The sequence below is a fragment of the Pseudochaenichthys georgianus genome, chromosome 1, assembly GCF_902827115.2.
Source record: "Pseudochaenichthys georgianus chromosome 1, fPseGeo1.2, whole genome shotgun sequence".
NCBI classification, from domain to species: domain Eukaryota; kingdom Metazoa; phylum Chordata; class Actinopteri; order Perciformes; family Channichthyidae; genus Pseudochaenichthys; species Pseudochaenichthys georgianus.
Genome location: NC_047503.1, coordinates 43769679 through 43792276, shown reverse-complemented (window position 1 = coordinate 43792276; position 22598 = coordinate 43769679). Strand labels below are relative to the sequence as shown.

Genomic DNA, 22598 nt, shown 5'->3' with positions numbered 1-22598 from the left:
CCAGGCCTGCTGGGTCCATGGTGGCCAGATTGTTCTGTTAGGATTATGTTTTAAACAGGACCCAGGCGCAGGCAAGGACTGAAGATGTTTAAATGGTTTATTGCTTCGGAGACTCAGGCAGGTTTGGTGATATGGAGGTCCGGAGTGGAGGTAGGCAGTGAGAGGCTGGACTGATTACAAGGCAGGCAGGTATGATGCAGGAAGAAGCAGGCAGGTTGGCTGGAAGCTCTGGTGGACGATGGCCGAGGGATTGCACTGGAAACACAAGAGAAACTAGTTACAAAAGGTACGGAATTACACGCAGACAGGATAACTGAATGGGCAGCCAGGAGGATGTACTACCACTGATGTAGAAAACAATCTGGCGGTGAGTTGCTGGGAGACTGGAGTAGATAAGCTGTGTCCTGATTAGATGATGAGGGACAGCTGGGTCGGACGGCCAGGTGAGAGCAATCAGGCTGCTGCCTGCAAGGGAAACCACACCCTCTCCACACACAGGGGAACAAACAGGAACACAGTTTCGACCCAGGGTTTCCGTTAGCTGGTAATTACCGGTTTTTAGCTGGTAAAATGTATTAAAAACCGGTAAATTCAAAACCTGCCGGTCAAAATGTCTGGTAATAATTAGGGAGGCTCCGATCGATCGGCCGCCGGTCATTATCGGCCGATATTCACTCTTAATAGTTTGATCGGTGCTCTCTATAAAGGCCGATCAGGAGAGCTGGATCTGATCGATATGGACATAAACGCGAGTGAAGTGTAACCGGACGCGAGAGAGAGATCAGATCAGCTGCTGAGTCTGACCGAGACACGCAGCTCTGCATAATCACCTGAAGCCCCGCCCTCTGTTTAGCGAGCTGCAGGAGCTGCTTGAGAAACTGACGGGCTGTCAGGAGAGAGAGGGAGGGAGAGGGGAAAAGAGAGGCTCCGTTTCTCCCGTGTTATTATTCAAAGTTGATGTAAACTTCTGAATAATGTACGTTATCTACTACAAGTAGTTTGTTTGAATGTAATAATTATGTTGTTTGTTGTTTGTGGAATCATTTATTGAAAAATGAATCTGAATTTTTCGATCTGTTATGATTATAAACTGAAGCAATATAAAAATTAGCCCCGTGAACTGAGTTTTAAACTGAAGCATATCTGCTCATAGTCCGGTAATTACCCGCTAACGGAAACTCTGCTACACAACTCTTATTGTTATCATTGAAATATGACCGGTAAGTTTCAAATTTGTCCGGTAAAATAAATTCTGCCCTGACATTTGACCGGCGAGAAAAAATCCTAGCGGAAACCCTGTTTGGACCATGACACCATCATGAACGCACTTATGCTAATCATAAATCTATCGATCATAAATCTATCGATTAGATTTATGATTCGAAAATAATAAAAGTAGGTAGACATGTGGATATTATCCGGCTGAACAAAACGTGCATTTATCTAACAAGGTCGTTTTCCGCAGACCTTATTTCAAGCTATCTTCCAAAATCCTATGGAGAAATCCCATTGCTCTTTTGTCGAGGGAATCCAAGCGCAGCTTACTTCCGGGTTTTAGGACGCGTCACTGCACCACTTGTATAGACCTCACAGCGGGCGGAACCTGTCATAAAGTCCGCGAAAATAAAGCCCGCCCATTTAGAGGGAAGATATGATTGGTCAATTGTACTGTCATTTGATATTACTCTCTCGTTGAGTTACTATAGCTGGCCCTCTGTGAATGTAGAGAGGGACCAACAAGCTCTCCCGTCTTCACATAACTCGCAGAGACGGCATTAACCCTTCACATTCCAACAGAAACTGAACAGGCAGATTCGAAGGATTTATTTATTTGGAAATGTTATTTTAAATACAATTAAATCAAGTTATTTTGGTAAAACTAATGAAAAATGTAACAACAAAAAAATATATTTTTTTAAATGTTTTTTTTTTATGTTTTCAAATATTATTTTTTAGAATATCTTAGGCCCTCACAGAGGGCCTAGAGAGCCCTGACGGCTCGCCACTGCTCAGGTGTAACTAAAGTCTGCTTTAAGGGTTGTTTATATTTCACATCATTAATCAGAATCTGCAAAGTAAATAAAATAAATGTTGTGGAGTAAAAATACCAGGTTAACCTCTGAATTGTAGTGGAGTAGAATTACAAAGTAACAATGAGCTGTCATGTGGGTATATACAGTATTAATGCTGCCCATTATGGATACAAGCAATTATCATCCATTTAGTAATTACATGTTTTACATTTGTACACAACAATGTGTTTCCTATCGCCTAAACCTCCAGGGCTGTACACAGTTTAATACTGTCAACTTCTAATTTTGGGAAAAACAAAAACGTCTTTTAAAACTACAATTCCCAGTAGAGACGTGCCATAGAGAACATGTTGCGAAACACAATAGCCAGCATGTGTATTTCTCGGGGGCGTTCGAGTCCAGTTTTGAATAGTCTGCCGTGGTTTCGTTCCATTTCAAAGAGCTTGACGCTCGGCGTAACCTTGGCGCACTGCCACTCCAACATCCAATCCCAGAGCTTGAAGATTAATCACGGGGTTTCTCAACAGGACTGTAGTCCCAAACGATAGCTGTGGATTATGGGTAGTGTAGTGTCTTCGGCCATCCTAAACAGAATTTTTTTTCGGATATCATATCACATTAACAACACCACATCTGGCGTCACAGAGATCTTCTGTTACTGTCCTTTCTTCTTAGTGGAAGTACAGAAACACGTAAATCTGAATTTGTTTTAATGTTTGAGGTGCAATAAACGACACAGCAGCTTTTTGGCATGTTAAAACTATTATGTTCTGCCTCGCTCATGAGAGTAACAGCTGGCGAAATTACAGCCTCGCCTACTGATTTCAAATGTGTGCTCTAAAATGATATTTATAAATGACTATTATCATTATTATAAGCAAGACAATAAATGGCAAAGATATGTAGAAAATAAACATAGGCTATTTGAGATACGTTCATAACGAACGTAACGTGGGAGAAAATACGTTTCTAGCTAAACGTAATTGAGTATGCAGTTTAGTTCTGTGGGAACGTAATTTTTAGGAAACAGGGTTGTGTTATCAATGTTTTACAAAGCAACATAATATTTCGATTCTCCTCTGTCTGAATAAAGAATATACTATAGCCTATGCATTTTGATTGATGCAGCCATCAGACAACTTTCCTCCGTGGAAACTCAGCCTCTGGGTGGGGCATTAACTTTGGCATCAGTTGACTGACATTTAACCTCTTAAGCCCCAAGCCTGTTTTTCAGGTTTCAGGCTCAAAAATGACATTCCCAGAACAAATGACCATATCTTCCCTTCTAAAAGGGTTAAATTAATAATCTTTTTCTCAAAGTAATGACAAACCTGTGAGTTGGATGTAGAAAAGTCAGAATCAATATAGATGTTTTTTATGTTAAAGAAAATTCAGATTGAACATGGTAAAAACTGTAAATTATAGTGTCCGTCGAAAGTATTGTTTACTTATAGTGAAAACTAACCTTGGATCAGAGATGGGGACTTGAGTTTGTGACTCGGACTCGAGTCGCACTTAAGTCGCACACACAGAGACTTCAGACTTGACTTGGACTCCTGCTCAAAAGACTTCGGACTCGACTTGGACTCGTGTTTTGAGACTCGTGAACAATCATTGTGTTTTCTATTTTTGGCGTATTAAAGGTGGGGTAGGTAAGTTTGACAAACCGGCTCGAGATCGCTAGAATTTGAAAATACACAACCGGAGAAAATCTGCCACTTCCTTACAGAGCCCCTCCTCCAACACACACGAAAGCACACATGACCAATGAGGGCACGAGATAAGTTTGTACCCCGATGGGAGGCTGACAGGCAGGTAGGCTATCCAGTTATTTTAGCCGGGCCGGCTAAAATAATTGGTCGTGCTTTTTACAGTATTAAGGCTTCCACAGATGACATTTTTTTATGGATTTTTTGTCAAAGCACTTAAGATATTCATTGCTATCGGGATGTTAAGAGCATTCCATGGAATATAACAAAAAGAGTATCTCGAGCCGGTTTCTCAAACTTACCTACCCCACCTTTAACATTAACATTAACATCATAGTAACACCATGGCGACCGGCGGCACACCTGCAGCTGTACCGCTTGTAATTAGGTTCAACTATAAAAACGTTGAACAAAACGCCGGCGGCACCAACAAAAGGAGCGCACACTGCAAAGTCGGCAATATTAAAATCAAGGATGCTGGTGCAACAACGTCAAATTTCATCAGGCACTTGAAAACTCACCCGGAGAGGTCAGTCACATTAACGCATGGACGGTTAGCAAACATGTTTAGCTCAGCATCAGCTGTGTAATGTTAACTTAGCTTTCTACTAGCTTTGTAACTGAATATTTGAAAAGATGAGTGAATGTTTGCCTGTCACACTTGTTTGCGTTGAGTGGCGTTGACATCCAACTCTTGACATGACATAAAAAAGGTCGGTAACGTTAATCACTACGTTCCGCTGCCACCATCTACTGGCTAACGTTAAACGTAGAAAAATACATAGTTACATACATAAATACATCTGTTGGTTTATAGGCAGGTTACAGGTTTATTGTTGACCACGTAACGTTAATGTTACAGGTTTATCAGGTTACCATTACACTGGGTTTGAGTGAGAGGATAGAGGAATATGTTTATTTATAGTAGACTTAAAAGATGTAATTAGAGACCCAGTGTAATTAAACAATACGGTTGCAGAGGTCAAATTTTAACATTTTTGTCCACTGGCCAAATGGCTAGCCTAGTGAATGTTGAAATGTTACCAGCCACTCAATAGATTGCCATTGTTATTTTTGGCTGGTGCGTGCAACATACAGTACCAGCCACTTGCATGATTTACCAGCATTTGGCTGGTAAATGGTGTTAATGGTAGATATCTCATTTGGAACAGGTCATGTTTTAATATCACCAGTTCAGTATATTTCAGATAATATTGCAGCAATATTTTTTTAGTTGCAAATGGCACAGAACAAATGTTTACTTTTAAGTACTTTTAACACAGTTTCCCTGCGGGGGATTAATAAAGTATTTGTGATACTGATTTCTGATTCTGAAGTGTTTTGCTTATAAGTTGTTTGCATTTAGTTAAAGTGTGATGTTTTTTCTCATTTGCATTGCAATAGCCTGTTTAAAGTGATCATATAACAAACAACTAATCAGTACTGATACTGTATGCTAATAGATATAGGAGTGATAATAACACAGTACATGCTTTGAATTTCTTAGATATAGCTGTGCAGTATTCTTAACAGACTGGATAGCAGCAGACAAATGAAGCTTAGCGCAAGTTCAGACAGGAAGACCTAACACTCCGTATTGCGCGTCATGGCAATACTTGCTCCCTGCATCTAAATGACAGGGAGCGCCTCTCCTCAGCTAAACCTATCACGCCCCTTCATTACAGGGCTAATCATCGCACCTGTTAACCCCTCTATATATGCTCTCCCCTGTTCTATCAGCTGTCTTCCAGGTGTCAACGCGCAAAGCTGGTAGTTTATACTCCTCTTACGCCTTTAAACACTGGATACAAAAAACAAAACAAACGCTCAAACATGCCTAATTCAGACTCTTCAGAGGACTTACCTTTTTCGAAGGATCTCGATCCCATCTCCGATACCCTTTCAGAGGCAGCATCCAACTCTGTAACGCATCGTCGCTCCAGCTCCCGTCTGAGCGCCCGCAGCGGCTCTCGCTCAGCAGAAGCAGAATTCCTCATCGCCCACCTCCAGAAGCAGGGCATCACCCCAGCCCCAGATCTCCTGCTGTCTCAGCTCCGTGATCTGGCGGACCAAGCCTCCGGCGCGGTCTCTCAACCCAGGCCAGCAGCCCCAGCCAGCCCCCCCGGAAGAGGGCGAGGGCGCGCTCGCGGCCGCGGGGGCAAAAGGCTTAAAAAAGCGAGTCCTCCAGGAGCTCGCCCGGCCAAAAAATCCCACACTCTCCAGGTTCACTCCAGCGGGGCTCAGCAGCCCAGCACCGCTCAGCCCGGGAGCTCCGGCACTCAGCCCCCGTTCGACAGTAGACTAGCCAATACGCTGCAATCTTTGGCAAGCTCCATGCTATTAATAGACGCTCGCCTCCAGTCCATGGAGAAAAATCAGGCCGGAGCTTCAACCTCTCTGGCGGCCCCGCCGGGCCAGGATTTTACAACCGGCGCGATAGCTCCCGTTTACACCCTGACTTCCGCCCTCCCGGCTCCTCTCTCAGGTAGGCCCTATATCCCCCAAGCCGCTAACATCTCCTCACGGCTCAGGGCAAAAATCCTTGACGGGAAAGACATCAATTTGGTCAGCCTCATCCTGCCTTCCCCGGAGTGCGACAAAGCCATCGCCACGGGAGGAAGCATTACTGCGGTATTTAAATCCGCAGACCCCCGGCTCCTCAAAGACCTTTCGATAGGACAATTTCTGGTAGCATTCAGCATTTTCCGCGATGTTCTCTGCACAGTTTACCCTGGAAGGAGAGCGGAATTAGACGCCTATTTGGCCATGATCGGAGATCTTCACTTAAAATATGGGAAACTAGTTGTCTATCAATACCACAAAAGCTTCTCCAGCAAAGCAGCGCTACACTTAGCTCATAGCAACATCCGCCTGGACTGGTCCGTGCTGGATACCGAGCTGCTCGTTATGGCTACCGGCGGGCAACAGGTAGTTTCATGCATTAGCTGTGGAGCGCAGGGCCACACCTCTCCGCTCTGCCCTTCAGTACCTCTCTCCGGGTCTAGCGTTTTCCCCACGCAGTATCCTGGGAACATCAAAACAAACCGTCAGGTGATTAGGCAAAGGGACACGAAGATTTGCGGTGCTTTTAACGAGAACGTGTGTTCTCAACAGTATTGTACTTTTCTCCACATTTGCAGTACGTGCAGGGAGGCCCACCCGAGGTCAGTCTGCCCCAGGCGCCGGCTCATTTTCCCGCGCCAGAATCAACGTGGTGGAAAAACCTTTTAAAACATCACCCATCGACTCCCATTAACACCACACATTTAGCAGCTGCACTTTCGACTCACCCAAATCCCGTGTTCGTTGACTATCTGCTGTCAGGGCTCTCTCAAGGGTTCAGGGTAGGGGTTCTCTCTCCCCCCTCAGTGACTCTAGTGGCAAAAAACATGCAGTCAGCCGCCAAAGAACCCACTATAGTCTCTCAGCTCATAAAAAAAGAGCTCAACAAAGGATATTTAATCGGTCCTTTCCAGTCCTCTCCGTTCCCGGTGTTCCGAACAAGCCCAATAGGGGTCGCTACACGCAAATATTCCGAGAAGAAAAGGCTCATCTTCGATCTGTCCGCTCCTCGCGCTGGGCCGTTCTGCAGCATCAATAGCCTTATTCCCCCCGAGTATTTTTCACTTCACTACGCTTCAGTCGATAATGCCATTAAGCTTATCAAATTTGCAGGGCAAGGAGCGTGGCTCTCCAAAGCGGATATCACGGACGCATTCAAAATAATTCCCATTCACCCATCTCAGTGGCACATGTTCGGTATCAGGTGGGAATCAAAATTCTACTTTGCTGTCCGCCTAACCTTCGGGTGCAGAAGTAGCCCCTGTATCTTTAATTCTTTTTCCGAAGCCCTCTGCTGGATCCTCCTGAACGTCGTTAGAATCCCCTCCGTTCTTCACTTATTGGACGACTTCCTCCTCATAGATCCCCCTCGGGACAACTCAGGCGACTCTTTAGCAAAACTCCAAACATGCTTTCAGGAGTTAGGTGTTCCCCTCTCAGTAGAGAAAACGCTAGGCCCCAACACACGCCTGGGCTTTTTAGGCATTACACTCGACTCCGTAGACATGGAAGCATCTCTCCCCACGGACAAACTGCAGCGCATTCGCGACATCTCAAAAGCCTTCTGCGAGCAACAAGTTATCACCAAGCAGCAGCTTCTCTCCTTGCTCGGGCACCTCAATTTCGCCATGCGTATCATCCCTCAGGGGCGCTCTTTTATCTCCCGGCTCCTGGATACAGCGTCGGCTGCAGAAAACCTCCATGACCACGTCTTCCTAGACGAAGGCTGCCGCTCTGACCTACGATTTTGGTCCCTCCTGCTCGCACACTGGAATGGCGTCACCTTCTTCTACGACGACCTCATGTACTCCTCCGACTCCATGAGATTCTTCACGGACGCTGCCCCATCCGTGGGTTTTGGGGGGTTTTTTCAGGGAGAGTGGTTCGCAGGCTCGTGGCCTCCGACATTTCCCAGCCATGCCTCTTCCTCCGCTCTGCATGAGATCTTTCCGATCGCTGTTGCCTGCCACGTGTGGGGGCACCTCTGGCCCCGGAAGCGGATCTCAGTACTCTGCGACAACCAATCAGTGGTCGGGATTATTAACAAAGCACGCTCCCCGTGCCGTGACATCATGCCGTTCATGAGAAGCATCACGTGGTCTTCCATCACCCACAATTTCCTCATCTCCGCACGTCACGTTCCCGGCCACCTTAACCCAGTGGCTGATTCCCTCTCTCGCTTCCAATTTCAGAAGTTCCGGAATCTCTGCCCAGGAGCCAGCGCTCAACCCGTCAAGATTCCTCCCCTGCACCTCCTCTCTCTCTCCTAGATAGTAGCCCCCTAGAAAGGCACCTCGAATCAGCCAGATTCTTCATGAGGAAAGGCTTAGCCACTTCCACCCTTAAAACATACGATTTCGCTTGGAGAACGTTTGCGATGTTTTGCTTTTCCTTAGGCATCACTCTTAAACCCGTTCTCATCTCCACCGTGTGTGCCTTCATGTGCTACTGCGCCACTGATCGCCACCTCAAACCTCAATACATCCGGGGCCTCTTAGCGAGAATCCAGTTTAACGTTCGCTGTTCCGATCCCGGCTTTCCCAGCCTGTTCACAAACCAGTCTGTCAAACTCGTCCTCAAAGGTCTCATTAAAACGTACCCCCCCGTTTCAGACCGGAGACGCCCTATTACACTCTCCACTTTACACCTCATGCTCTCCAAGCTTAGAAGCGGGGTATTCTCCCCTTACATCGATGCACTACTCGACGCTCTATTTCTCCTAGCTTTTTATGCCTTTCTTAGACCAGGCGAATTTACCACCGCTTCCCTCACTTTCAATTCCAATAGAGACGTCAGCTTTTCTGACTTATCCTTTCACGCCAGCCATCTTAGTTTATATCTTAAACACTCCAAATGCGGCGGCGCCTGCTCCGTCATCGCCGCCCGCATCGATTCTCAATTCTGCCCTTATAAAGCCATGATCAAGTTTCTACGGCTTAGACCTACCTCGAACCCCCTCTCGCCATTATTCCTCATCTCAGGGAATTTTCCTTTAACACAAAGACAGTTCAACATCTATTTAAAACAAGTCCTCATTAAATCCGGGTTATCACCCCTTCTACACACGGGGCACTCCTTCAGAATAGGCGCAGCTACTTCCGCTGCCAATCAAGGCGTCTCGTCCTCATCCCTGCAACAACTCGGACGGTGGTCCTCCTCCACTTTCTCATCCTACATCCGCCCTGACCTCAATGCCGTGCTGGCTATCCAAAGGTCTCTCCAACCTTAAACAAATTGGTACGTATGCATATAACTGGTGGTGGTTCTTAGCATGTCAGCACGTATGTTGCCCTACGGCTCATGTTCAATTCTGTTATTTAAACCTGCATGTCCAGGCTGTAAAACCTTCGGGTTGTATAATGTGTCCCTGCTAAAGCAGGTTGCCCCGCAAAAAACGTTCGGGAAGCCTCGCACGTTCCGGGCACCCGGGGCACTGGTCGGGTCGCTCGGTGCGTCCGGGTAGTCCCCGCTCACCCGGGATGCCCCGTACGTCCGGGACGCCCTGTACGGCCAGGATGCCCCCTCCGGGATGCCCCGTACGTCCGGGAAGCCCTGTGTGGATGCCCTGTACGATCCAGGATGCCCTGTACGGCCAGGAAGCCCCGTATGTCCAGGATGCCCCGTTCTTCCGGGAAGCCCCGTATGTCCGGGTCGTGAAACCTCCGGTCCGTATTATGTTTCCCTGCTAAAGTCAGGTTACCCCGCACATTCGGGAAGCCTCGCACGTTCCGGGCACCCGGGGCACTGGTCGGGTCGCTCGGTGCGTCCGGGTAGTCCCCGCTCACCCGGGATGCCCCGTACGTCCGGGACGCCCTGTACGGCCAGGATGCCCCCTCCGGGATGCCCCGTACTTCCGGGACGCCCTGTATGTCCAGGAAGCCCCCTCCGGGTTGCCCCGTCTGTCCGGGATGCCCCGTACGGCCGGGAAGGATGCCCGGGAGGCATCAGTCGCTTATATCCTCACATGTATTAACCTCCTTTTCATCCATAGATTTCCGCCGCCTCCCGCAAGGTAAGATTCACATTCAGTACTTCATCCTGCATTCTTTTGGGGGTTCATCGGAAATGGTTCTTCCCTTCCCGATTGATATCCTACTAAAACTTGGGCCTAATCGCCAAAACAACATTCATTCATTTGTGATGAACTGTCATCATTATGTTCCATTGATATAATGTGACCGATAATACATATGTATTCCATACATCATGTCTCTCCTGATTGAAATGAAGCTTAGCGCAAGTTCAGACAGGAAGACCTAACACTCCGTATTGCGCGTCATGGCAATACTTGCTCCCTGCATCTAAATGACAGGGAGCGCCTCTCCTCAGCTAAACCTATCACGCCCCTTCATTACAGGGCTAATCATCGCACCTGTTAACCCCTCTATATATGCTCTCCCCTGTTCTATCAGCTGTCTTCCAGGTGTCAACGCGCAACCCTCCTCCACCCCTTCGCCTCCTGCTTCCAACTCAGGGCCAAGCTTAACCTTCTCCCTTCCAACCGGACCTAACCACTTATAACCACCACCAGTGTCTAGACCCAGGGGGGTTCATCGGAAATGGTTCTTCCCTTCCCGATTGATATCCTACTAAAACTTGGGCCTAATCGCCAAAACAACATTCATTCATTTGTGATGAACTGTCATCATTATGTTCCATTGATATAATGTGACCGATAATAAATATGTATTCCATACATCATGTCTCTCCTGATTGAATTGAAGGCTTATTACAACCAGAAGAGACATGAGACTTTTATTTTTTAGAGACTTGAGACTTGACTTGGACTCGTGACCAAAGACTTGAGACTTGATCAAGTCTCACCCCACAAAGACTTGAGACTTGACTTGGACTTGTGACCAAAGACTTGAGACTTGATCAAGTCTCACCCCACAAAGTCTTGAGACTTGATCAAGTCTCACCCCACAAAGACTTGAGACTTGACTTGGACTCGTGACCAAAGACTTGAGACTTGACTTGAAAAAAAGACTTGTGAACACCTCTGCCTTGCATGATGTGTTAGTAGACTAAAAGCTTTAGGAATCCAAAGTACAACATATAATAAGTACCCTGTATCAAGATTGATGCAACACAAGTGATATTTGACCTTTTTCGACAGATTTAGCAAAAAAACCCTCTTCTGGGGCCATTTGGGTGGATTTTCTACATATCTCTGGCCCCCCTTCTTCGATTTTGACATGTGACATCTCTTTCTGACCGTTAGAGCCAATAGAATCCAAGAGAAATCGTCCCGCACACACTCAATTTAAAAAAAAGTGCGTCTTTGCGAATGCAATCTTGCTACACAGCGTAGGATCTCCCTGCTCTGATATTTGAAAACGGAATTGCCGTTTTATTGCTTAGAGATTATCAGAACATTTCAAAGGGGATACAGCCACATTGGATATTAACCTATGGATTAACTACATCATCGTTTTATTGTTTTAATGCCATTGAAGACCAGTTTTGACCAGACAAAACCAAGGTAAGCCATGTTAGCGTTTTAGGCTACCTAGCGCCACATGTTTTGATGTACGTTTTTGTTGATAACGTTGCGAGTTTGTATCTTTCAGTGTTGAGGTGGGCATCGTTAGATTCTGTGTCTTTACGATCATAAACGATGTGTTGGATGTGCCGCTAGGATAAGTAATAAGGGAGCTAGGAGTGATTTTCGGTGCAGTAATAGGTTAGCATTTTTCGCTCGGGGCTAATTCAGAGGGTCAGTGTTAGCATTGTGTGTTTTTTTTGAAAAAAAAAATGAAAAAGATCAGTTAAATGAGTTTGTTCCCGTTATATGGATATAAAATATTCATAGTTTATTAAATATTAAGGTTCCTTAGACGTTGTTTCCTGCAAATGACGCGATTTCGGCCCCGGAACCGGGACCGTGGGTCCTGGTTTGTTTGGAGATGTCAGATCAATTTTAATTTTTTTATTTAGCCTTTATTTATACAGGTGTAGATCTCATTGAGACACAAGGTCTCATTTTCAAGAAAGACCTGTTGTGTGGTAGTGTTACCACTACCACACAAAGTTACAGACAGACAGGACACTAAACACAGAGGCAAAGGAAGTGTTAGGCCTGTAGAGACTGCAAACAGTACATTACAACATGTGTTTCGTCCTACTTTCAATAAGCACACATTGTATTGGTTATGTATCATTAGCGATTATCAGATGCAGAGTTTGTATTCTAAACTCATGCAAAGCTTTTTGGTAATTGGTCCAGATGTGGGGACAGCAAATGACCAGACGATCAAAGCTCCCTGCAACACCTACACCCTGAACAATACAAGTCGACTAAACTGGTCTGTGATTTGAATCGGTAAACAGTTTCCGGTAACACTTTATATTAAGTAGGGATGCCAGCGATTATTCGATTTTTTGAATATTCGTTACAGTCTTCTTAATCGAAAATTATTTTTAAAATTCGATTTTATTTATATATTTTTTTATTATTATTTATGTTTTTCTTTTTTTTCCTGGCTTAGATTCAACCAAAAATATAGACTAATGCTAATAATAGTAATAGTATTAATAATTGTAAATGGCCATCGGTCACACCACCAGTTTGTTTTACTGTAAACTTGGAGGAAGCCTGCAGCGCAGGCTGCGCAGAGTGCAGACTGCTGCTGCCTGCTGCTGCACACCGACCCCGCCCCCCCTCTCTGTCACACCACACGTGCGATTGATAATCGATTAATATTCGCCAGGGCTGTCTGATTTTCGAATTTGATGGTCAGTTTCTGGCATCCCTAATATTAAGGTACACAACTTCACCATCAACTAGTTGTTAATTAACATGCATATTAGCAGTGTATTGGCTCTTTATTAGTCATTATAAAACACTAATTAATGCATTATTCTACAAGTAATAAGCCATTAGTTGAGAGTTTTCCTCAATAACCTAATTAGTTCTTATTTATTGCAAGTAAGGAAGTTGTTGTACATGAGTTTTGGTCTTAATATGCTCTGCTCAATATGGGCCTAATAAGGCAGTGGTATCACACGAATAGTAATTCTCCCATAATAACACTTAACAAATATGATCTGTTCTTATGTAACAAGACATGGAACTATAAGTGTTAATTAAGTCTAAATAACTCAAAATTAGGTATCCATTCTTTAGACTGACAAACGGTTTTTTGGATACTCGTCATTGTCCTTTTCGTTCACAACTTCTCCACATTTTGAAGTGTTTCCGAGCCAGAACGACCTGTCTTTCTTCCTGGCTTGCTCTATAATGATCCAATACAAATGCAATACCAAAAACAACTCAACAGCAACAACCCACACATTGCGCAGTGTGTAGAGCGGTTATAAAGTGTAAAACTGTTTCAACCTGTCAGAATCAAGACGAGGCAGTGCATTGAATCGCGTAATTGGACCGTGAACCAGTCAAGTGATTCATTCAGGCAATCAAGCGGTTGCTGCTTCGGACGTCATATGTCACGTGATTTGAAGCAAGCTTCGAAGCACTGCTTCTATGGAATTGTAGTCCAGGGATTTGAAGCACGTATCGAAGCTTCAGTCTCACACTGCCATCACTAGTCTCCTTTTACGACGTAGATGCTGCAGCTCTCATCTACTCCTTCACTGGCTGCTCCTTCACTGAGAAACTCTACCCATACTTCAGTCCTGGTTTTTTTCATAGCAAAAACTCTGCACCTCTGATCATCTTGCCTGTCATAGTAAACTCATCACTCGTCTAATTTCATGTGTTGATGTATTTTTCATTCAAGGGAACCTTTTTTGTGTTAATTAAAAACACAGTGGTTTGCATCTGGTCCAGCTGGCTTTGTGTTGCTTCCCTTTCCCGCATTGACATACACAAAATAAACTCACAAAACAACTTCATTGTTTGTTACCATTTTTTATTGTATTTTCCTAAAGAGCGTCGTCCTCTCGTTAAAATGAACAAAACATTTTGTTACTTTATTTTTAAAAAGTGTTTCCAAGTGGAGACTGAACAGAAAGACGACTGATAACAAAAACAATAAATACTTTGTGGAGCAGAGAGAAGATTTCTGTAACTTTCTACCACTGATATTCTCATAGCAGTAATCAGTGTAAACCTGAAACATGATGTGAGCGACCCCACACCCAGTCCAGTTTATCACGAGCCATGGTGGAGTGGGGACGGGCGCTTTGAATTCTCTGGCAGTTATGATAAGGAAACTCTTCATACCCCAAAACGGGTAATTTAAGTAAAAAAACAAACAGACGCTACTGTCATGGTTAAAGCTGGAATAAAAAACGAATTCCCTAGAGGACACGTCGATGGGAAGTGATGGACGTCGGCCGGAGTGATGGAGGCCGAGGCGTTGGCAGGTCGTCATGAGAGGAGGGGTCCACGTGAGGAAGAGGAGGAGGAAGATGTTTCCTTTCGATCCTCTCATTCTATATCGTCCTCGCTCAGACTCTGTGCACTCACGATACGCTGAAACACAGGAAACAACAAGCGTTAACAGAGAGGACGTAACCAATCAGGATGAAGATGGAGAGTCAGGGAAGTGTTTTTGTTTTATATTTTATACAGATTTCTGAAGTTGAATTAGTGGTGGAAGTATTTCTCTCCTGTAGTGTGTTCGTTTTAGTGCATGTAAATGGTCTTGTGAGGCTAAAATCCCAAAGTTTCCTCCATAGGGAGTTTCTCTCTCCTGTTCTCCATATTGGCTTATTTAATTTTTCCTTGTGTTATTTAAATAATTTTGTAGTATTTAATAGTTAAACATAATATCACATTTAATTTGTATTTAGTGTCATTTAATTAATTTAGAGTATTTGTTTATGTTTTCGTTTGAAGGTGGAAATGGGGGATTTGGTGTTTAATGGTAGACAGGTGGAGAAATCGAATATGGTTTTTTTTATCAAGGCAAGAGAAGATGTAAGAACATTATTCTTCTTTCTTTTAATTGATGAAACCTAAGAAAATAAACTGCACAGCTACAATTCTTGCCTGGACAAAGCACCGTATCCCAGCAGCAACATGTGATACCTGGTGCAACAGCAGCAGTTTGACTTTGATTTGTAAGAGTTGTGCTACCTGGCTGATGCTGGGCAGTTTGGTGAGCAGCATCTGGAAGACGGGTGGAGGCAGAGTCTGCTGTAACACCTGCAGCAGCTGCTGGGGCTGCCCACACACTGCGATGGCGTTGGTCAGGTGGTCCACGCCTTTCTCATAGTCTCCTGTGGAGAGGAGACAGAGGTGAGGGAAGTACTCACACACTTCACTTAATAAGCCAGCCTAAAAATAGTCATGCATTCAAAATGTTCATTAAGTAAAAGTAAAGAAGTATTATCAGCATAATGTTTTCCAAAGTTGTAGTTTGTCATTATGGAGCCATTACTTGGTAGTACAGTACTGCATCATATGATGTAAGTTAATGTGTTTTTGTTATTTAAAGACTAACACTTTGTCAAACTAAACTAGAATACTAAAGTATTACTTAAAGTACAACTACCTCAAGTACAAGTATCTCAACATTGTTATTAAAGGGGCCCTATTATTCTCATTTTCAGGTTCATATCAGTATGTAGTGTCTCTACTGGGACATGTCTCCATGCTTTAATGTTCAAAACGCTCTTTATTTCTCGCATACTGCCTGTGCTGCAGCACCTCTTTTCACCCTCTGTCTGAAACCAGAGCCCAGTCTGCTCTGGTTGGTTAGCTGGCCGGCTCTGCTGTGATTGGTCAAACGCTTAGAGATGTCCAGCCCCTTAGCCTATCATGTACGATGTGCTGGAGCGCCAGCCAATAGCTGTGTGTAGGTGCGCGTGTGTGTGTGTGTGTGTGTGTGTGTGTGTGTGTGTGTGTGTGTGTGTGTGTGTGTGTGTGTGTGTGTGTGTGTGTGTGTGTGTGTGTGTGTGTGTGTGGGTGGAGGTGTGACCTAGCATTACTATCCTTGTGGGGACCTAAATCTGTTTACACAGTCAGGTGTGGGGACTCGCCTCCCTTATGGGGACATAAGGGAGGTCCCCATAAGGGGAATCATTTAGGGTGAAGACTTGGTAAGGGTTAGGCATGTGTTGGTTATGGTTAAGGTTAGGATAGGTCTCCAGGAAATGCATATAAGTCAATGTAATGTCCCCTGAAGTGATTGAAACATTGTGTGTGTGTGTCAGAGTTCCCGTGCGCCGGTAATTACCGGACTTTGACCGGTAAAATATGCTGAAGACCGGCAAATCTAAGTCCGGTCAAAATAATTTCCCTTTAGCACAATACCGCATCAGTTGCGCCACTTATGTGACAGACAAGAATAGTCAATTCTAATGTCTAACACTTAATGTGGAGAAAGAGATGTCCTGTATGGGTTGATTGTGCGTTGATCTGTTGGTAATGCCTCGGGGTTCCGGTGGGCATGTAAACAAATGCATAATGCTGCGCTATACTTTGCGACCTTACCCGGTTGCATAGCGACACTTATTGTTTAGGTGTCTTTTAATAAGCAGGTAGTCATATCATTAGCTAGAACTAGCTGGATCTGATCGATATGGACATAAACGCGAGTGAAGTCTAATCTGACGGGAGAGAGAGATCAGCTGCTGCTGACGAGTCGAGACTCGACACGCAGCTCTGCATAATCACATGCCGCGGTGAGCGGACAAAACACACACTTCAGGTTAGAATATCACACGTAGCTATTTTAATGACCTCTCAAACTACCGTAACTAGTTATAGATGTGTTTAGTTTTACTGTCGGGTCACTCATTACTGGATCCGCGAGCTGCATGATACTGACGGGCTGTCAGGAGAGGGAGAGCGCTCCGTTTATTATTCCCGTGTTATTGTAAGTTACTGTACACTTTTGAATAATGTAGTTAATCTACTATAATTAGTTTGTTTAATATCGAATCATATCAATTTGTTTTAAAGCTCAATAAATAACAAAGAAGACCTTTGACCGGCTCTTTTCTAATTTTGTCCGGAAGATTTAAACTTTAACGGACATTTTGACCGGCAAAAAAATATTCTAACGGGATCTCTGGTGTGTGTGTGTGTGTGTGTGTGCACGTGTGTGTGTGTTACCCTGAGCCAGCAGCTCCTCCCCCAGCTGGATCTCCTCCAGGAAGAACTTCTGCACCGCCTCAGCGTCCTTCAGGTCGGGGAGCTGCGGGACAAACAGCCGTCAGCAACAGGAAGTCAAACTGTTTCTGAGTGATCAATAATCAGATCTGATCTGTGAGCCACTCGTACTTTTCAAGATGCAAACACTTATTGTGAAATGCACACTCGATACAGCACAGCTTTGGCAAGGGAAACCTTAGAGCACATGTGTCAAACTCAAGGCTCGGGGGCGAAATCAGGCCCTTGGTGAATTTAATTTCGGCCCACAGAGTAATTTCTAATTACTGTTAGATCTGGCCCGCCGGTATATTGCACGCACACCTTCACTCCATCCTGAGGGTCTCCTCAGCTCAGAGCCTGACCCCAAACATTGATGAACTTGCACCCGAGATGAGATGCCAAGTGTCTGAACTAGCATCACAGAGCAGCACACTGAGTTTAATGGATGTTTCCTAATGCACTTTTTCTCTCACGACAGCAGGGCATGTTTGGTTTCTCTTTGAGGGAAATAGTTTTGTTGAAGCTGTTGTTGGCCTGTGGAAAAATGTACTCATAAGAAATGACTCAGAAAAGCTGCAGATAGAGCCATAAGAAATGAATGCAACTGATTATTTAATGTTTAATGTTGTTTTATAGGCAATAATTTAAGCTTTGTTAGTTCCAGGTTTAATATGTGCAATAACTTCATTTCAATAAGTTTTTCAATAAACATTAAACCAGTCCGGCCCTCGACTAGTTTTTTTATCTTGGCCCACTGTGTATTTGAGTTTGACACCCCTGCCTTAGAGCCAAGAGGCGCATTCACACCACAGTACTTTTCCCACAAAGGTTCATGAGAACTCTTTTGTCACACCAAAAAGAGCCGGTACTAAAATTAGTTCATGCGAACCTTTTTACCCCCTCGAAAGTCCCTGCTAGAGAGCAGGGACTTTCGAGCGGCTCTCTTGTGAGAAAAGAGCTATATTTCTGATTGGCTGGGCGGATTGCAAACCACGCCCCGTAAAACTCCCAAAAAGTTTTGTGAAGCCGCCATTTTATTATCCTCGCATTAGCATTATTAGCATTAGCCCAGCGCAGAAACGCAGAGAGACAGCGGCTTCATTTGCCTAATCCTCCCCCAGGGACTTATTCCGGTGTGAACGCGATCTGTACTTAGTTCATGAGAACTAAAGAGTTCGCATGAACTAAGTTCGCATGAACCTTTGTGGGAAAAGCACCGCAGTGTGAATGCGCCTAATGCTCCTTCAACAATTCAACACAATATAGACTAATACAGGAAGTAAAGCTTTTAAAATAAAACCTAAAAATAGTGCTTTCCAATTCTACTAAAATATTATTATTATTAGAATAATAATTAAATAATATGTGTATTAAAATAAAAATAATAATAGAAATAATATGTTATTAAGAATCACTTTTATCATACTAATAACACTACTACTACTAATAATAACAATAATAATTAATGTTGTCACATAATCTGAATTATGGATTGTATTATAATGGAATTCTTGAATTGATGGGTTTCAAAGGGAAAGAGAAAAACAACAACAACAACAATATGGTAAATAATATACAGAGATGTTTGCACAGAGATTTCCTCAGGCAACATGTTTTATATATTTGAGAAACTAAGAAATATTTGTATATATTTTGCAACTTAACCATTTTCCGCTTACTATGAAGCACACTGTAAATGATTGACAGGAGATAAGAGGAAGCGTTGCAACGCGATAAGGACTGTTTGTGCTCACCTTTGCCATGCCCGCCCTCTCTGTGGCGACCTGCTGCTTTCTCCTTCCTGCGACAGACACAAAGAAATACAAATTAAAAACCAAGAAATGGATTTAACAACTTCCTGTAGAACAGCAAGATTTTTGTTTTGTTCATGGCTTTAACTGCTCCTTTAAAATGTAAAGTAACCTTGATTTAAGAGGTCCAATCACTGGGAGATCACTTTTTGTATACAGAGCATTGAGGACACTTAACATGTTATGTTTCAGCATTAGGCAACAACCTCATCAATCGAGACCCAATATCTCACGAGGAACAAGTGAGAACAGGATAATATGATTGCTTTAATTCAGGCAACAAAATGCCATAATAATCCATGAGGGGTGCCGCCTGACAGAAAACACTCTTCTTCCTTGTTATCAAGACCACTAATGTTACATATTCAATGTCTAAAAAGCCTTTAGTTGATTTTATTGTGTATAGATTTCTGTTTTAGAGTGGATACATATTGTACTCGTTGTACATTTGATGAAGGTATGTTGTCTACATTACTAATAAAACATGTCCCGAAGCTGCAGAGTTTGGGTTTAGGGATGGATAGGAGACCGGCTGAGGTCGATCTGAGGGACCGTTGGGGTTGGTAGGGGGTGAGGAGGTCAGTGAGGTGGGGGGGGGGGGGGGGCAGATGGGGGAGGGCTTTGTAAGTAAGGACCAGTATTTTTTAGTTGATGCGGTGGGAGACAGGAAACGAGTATAGTTCAAGTTCAAGTTCTACAATGGAAATAAGTCTTTAACTATGTAGATTATGTCATCCATGACATTTTAATGACATCTGTTTTCCAATAAATGTAACTGAAATCGTTCATCATAATAAAGATTAGAAACAACTTGACACTTTGTAATGGTCGCTCAGTTCAGACGGTCGGCTCAACAGAAAGCCAGCAGCAGCAGCAGCAGCAGCAGCAGCAGCAGCAGCAGCAGCAGCAGCAGCAGCAGCAGCAGCAGCAGAAGTTCCCTGTGACGTCTGCACTGAAACCAAACTGAAGGCCCTGAAGTCCTGCCTGGTGTGTCTGACCTCCTACTGTGAGCCTCACCTGGAGCCTCATCTGACAGCCTCAAGCCTGAAAAGACATCAGCTGATCGAGCCTGTGGAGAACCTGGAAGACAGGATGTGTCCGAAGCACGATAAACCTCTGGAGCTGTTCTGTAAGACCGACCAGACATGTGTCTGCATGCTCTGCACTGTTTCAGACCACAAGATGCATGATGTGGTTCCTCTCAAAGAAGCATATGAAGGGAAGAAGGCAGCGCTGGGAAAGAAAGAGGCTAGAAGTGAGGAAATGATCCGGAAGAGACAACTGAAGATTGAGGAGATCAAACACTCAGTGGACCTCAGTAAGAAAGACGCAGACAGAGAGGTAGCAGAAGGAGTTCAGGTCTTCACTGCTCTGAAGGAGTCTGTTGAGAGAAACCTGAATGAGTTCATCCAAACAATAGAAGGGAAGCAGAACATGATAATGAAACGAGCTGAAGACTTCATCAAAGAGCTGGAACAGGAAATCTCTCAGCTGAAGAAGAGAAGCTCTGTGGCGGAGCATCTCTCACGGTCTGAAGACCACCTCCACGTTCTCCAGGGTGTCCAGTCCCTAAACATCCTACACCCATCACTCACCAAGGACTGGACAGAGGTCAGCATCCCTCCATCATCATATGAAGGGACTGTGGTGAGAGCTGTGGCTCAGCTGGAGGAGACACTCAGCCAAGAGATGAAGAAGCTGCTTGAGGCTGAGCTGAAGAGGGTCCAGAGCTACGCAGTGGATGTGACTCTTGATCCGGATACAGCACATCCTCAACTCATCCTGTCTGGTGATGGAAAACAAGTGAGTCATGGTGATGTAAAGAAGAATCTCCCAGACAACCCAGAGAGGTTTTCTGTTGGTAATTGTGTTTTAGGAAAGCAGAGTTTCTCTTCGGGCTGATTTTACTTTGAGGTTCAAGTTAAAGGAAAGACCGACTGGGATGTAGGAGTGGCCAGAGAGTCGATCAACAGGAAGGGAGCGATCTCACTGAGCCCTCAGGGGGGTTACTGGTCTTTATGGTTGAGCAATGTAAATGAGTACAAGGCTCTCGATGCCCCTTCAGTCCGTCTCTCTCTGAAGTTTCGGCCTAAGAAGGTGGGGGTGTTTGTGGATTATGAAGAGGGTCTGGTCTCCTTTTATGACGTAGACGCTGCAGCTCTGATCTACTCCTTTACTGGCTGCTCCTTCACTGAGAAACTCTTCCCATTCTTCTGTCCTGGTGCTAAATGTGGCCGTAAAAACTCTGCACCTCTGATCATCTCTCCCGTCAGCTAATCACTCATCTCATTTAATCTGTTGATTTGTTTTTATTCAAGGGAACAAACATTGATATTTAGAGTCAACACATAGTTTCCATCTTATTTTCTACAAGATAAGTTTACTGTGGTGTACGTCACTCTACACTCGTCACCGTCACTCTACACTCATCGATCAGAGCGAGCGGAGTGCATTTTCGCGAGCGGAGCACATTTTCTCATCCGCCTCACGGAGCGTGGAAAGTGAGGGGCAGGGCTGCCTCTCTTCCGTCGGCGTGGATAGGAAGTTTACCTGTGCACCTGTGCTGTTGTGGGGAGGTCGCGGAGAGACGGAGCGGCTGCACGTTGTTGCTTGAGCCCCCTTTTTCCACCTGCCCAGTTGTGCTGTGGCGGGGACCTGCTTCCACTTGTCGTGTGCTGCTGTCCTGGCGAGATTTTGCCCCGGGGGGCGTAACGGAGAGACCGGAGCGGCTTCGCGTTCGGGCTGCGGCTTGCTTTACACCTGCTGTAGTTGAGGCCTGTATCCACCTGCTCCACCTGTCGTGCTCTACGGTGCCGAGGACGTGTTACCACGGGGATATCGCGGAGAGACCAGAGCGCCTCTACGCCTCGAGCTGGTCCTGCTTCGCCTATCCTGCTGTACTGAGGAGGTTCTGCACCGGGGATATCGCGAGGAGAACGGAGCGCCTCCACATTTCGGGCCTGCTTGCACGCCTATCCGGATGCTGTGCTGGTCTGGGAAAATGGCCCATATTGGGATTCTGCTGTGCCTGTTAACTGTTTTGGACTATGAGAAGATCTCTCGTCATTCTGAGAAGACTACTGGACTCAGGTCTGTTCTGCCACCTGCAGTGGGCATCCCCTGCAAAGGTTCGGATGTGTTGCTCAAACAATTACCGGTTGCCTTGTCACAGTCAATCTGCGCGACAAAATATGTTTGTCTTTTTTATTTTCCTGCGTTGATGGTTCTTCAGGACTGCTTCTTAAGCTCTAATCACACTCTCGCAGACTTTTTTGGTGTTTCTAAATTAGATGACAATGTATGTGTGTCATTTAAGAGGAAAAGATGCCTGGTTTTGTTGTTGTTATTACTGTGAGGAAATGTACAACCTAACCCTGGTCCGCCCAGTAGTAGTAGTCAGATCGCTACTCCTGTT

At 44.8% G+C, this 22598-nt stretch overlaps 2 protein-coding genes and 1 pseudogene across 2 annotated transcripts in view; 2 read left to right on the top strand and 1 right to left on the bottom strand.

Moving 5' to 3' along the window:
• The first annotated feature begins 5575 nt into the window (after positions 1 to 5575).
• On the top strand, positions 5576 to 8771 carry LOC117453069 (uncharacterized). The gene is made up of 2 exons (XM_034091929.2): positions 5576 to 6793; positions 6883 to 8771. The coding sequence occupies exons 1-2, from the start codon at positions 5576 to 5578 to the stop codon at positions 8572 to 8574; spliced, it is 2910 nt and encodes a 969-aa protein (XP_033947820.1). The 3' UTR covers positions 8575 to 8771.
• A 5390-nt stretch (positions 8772 to 14161) lies between these two features.
• tomm20b (translocase of outer mitochondrial membrane 20b) overlaps positions 14162 to 22598 on the bottom strand; it is a 45403-nt gene continuing 36966 nt past the window's right edge. The window contains exons 2-5 of the mRNA XM_034088592.2: positions 19127 to 19173; positions 17334 to 17415; positions 15351 to 15493; positions 14162 to 14744 (exon numbers count right to left, since the gene is read on the bottom strand). Of these exons, the coding sequence (XP_033944483.1) occupies positions 14700 to 14744; positions 15351 to 15493; positions 17334 to 17415; positions 19127 to 19173 (317 nt within the window). The 3' untranslated portion in view covers positions 14162 to 14699. The remainder of the gene's footprint in view (positions 14745 to 15350; positions 15494 to 17333; positions 17416 to 19126; positions 19174 to 22598) is intronic.
• Positions 20079 to 21460, top strand: LOC139434879 (E3 ubiquitin-protein ligase TRIM39-like; annotated as a pseudogene).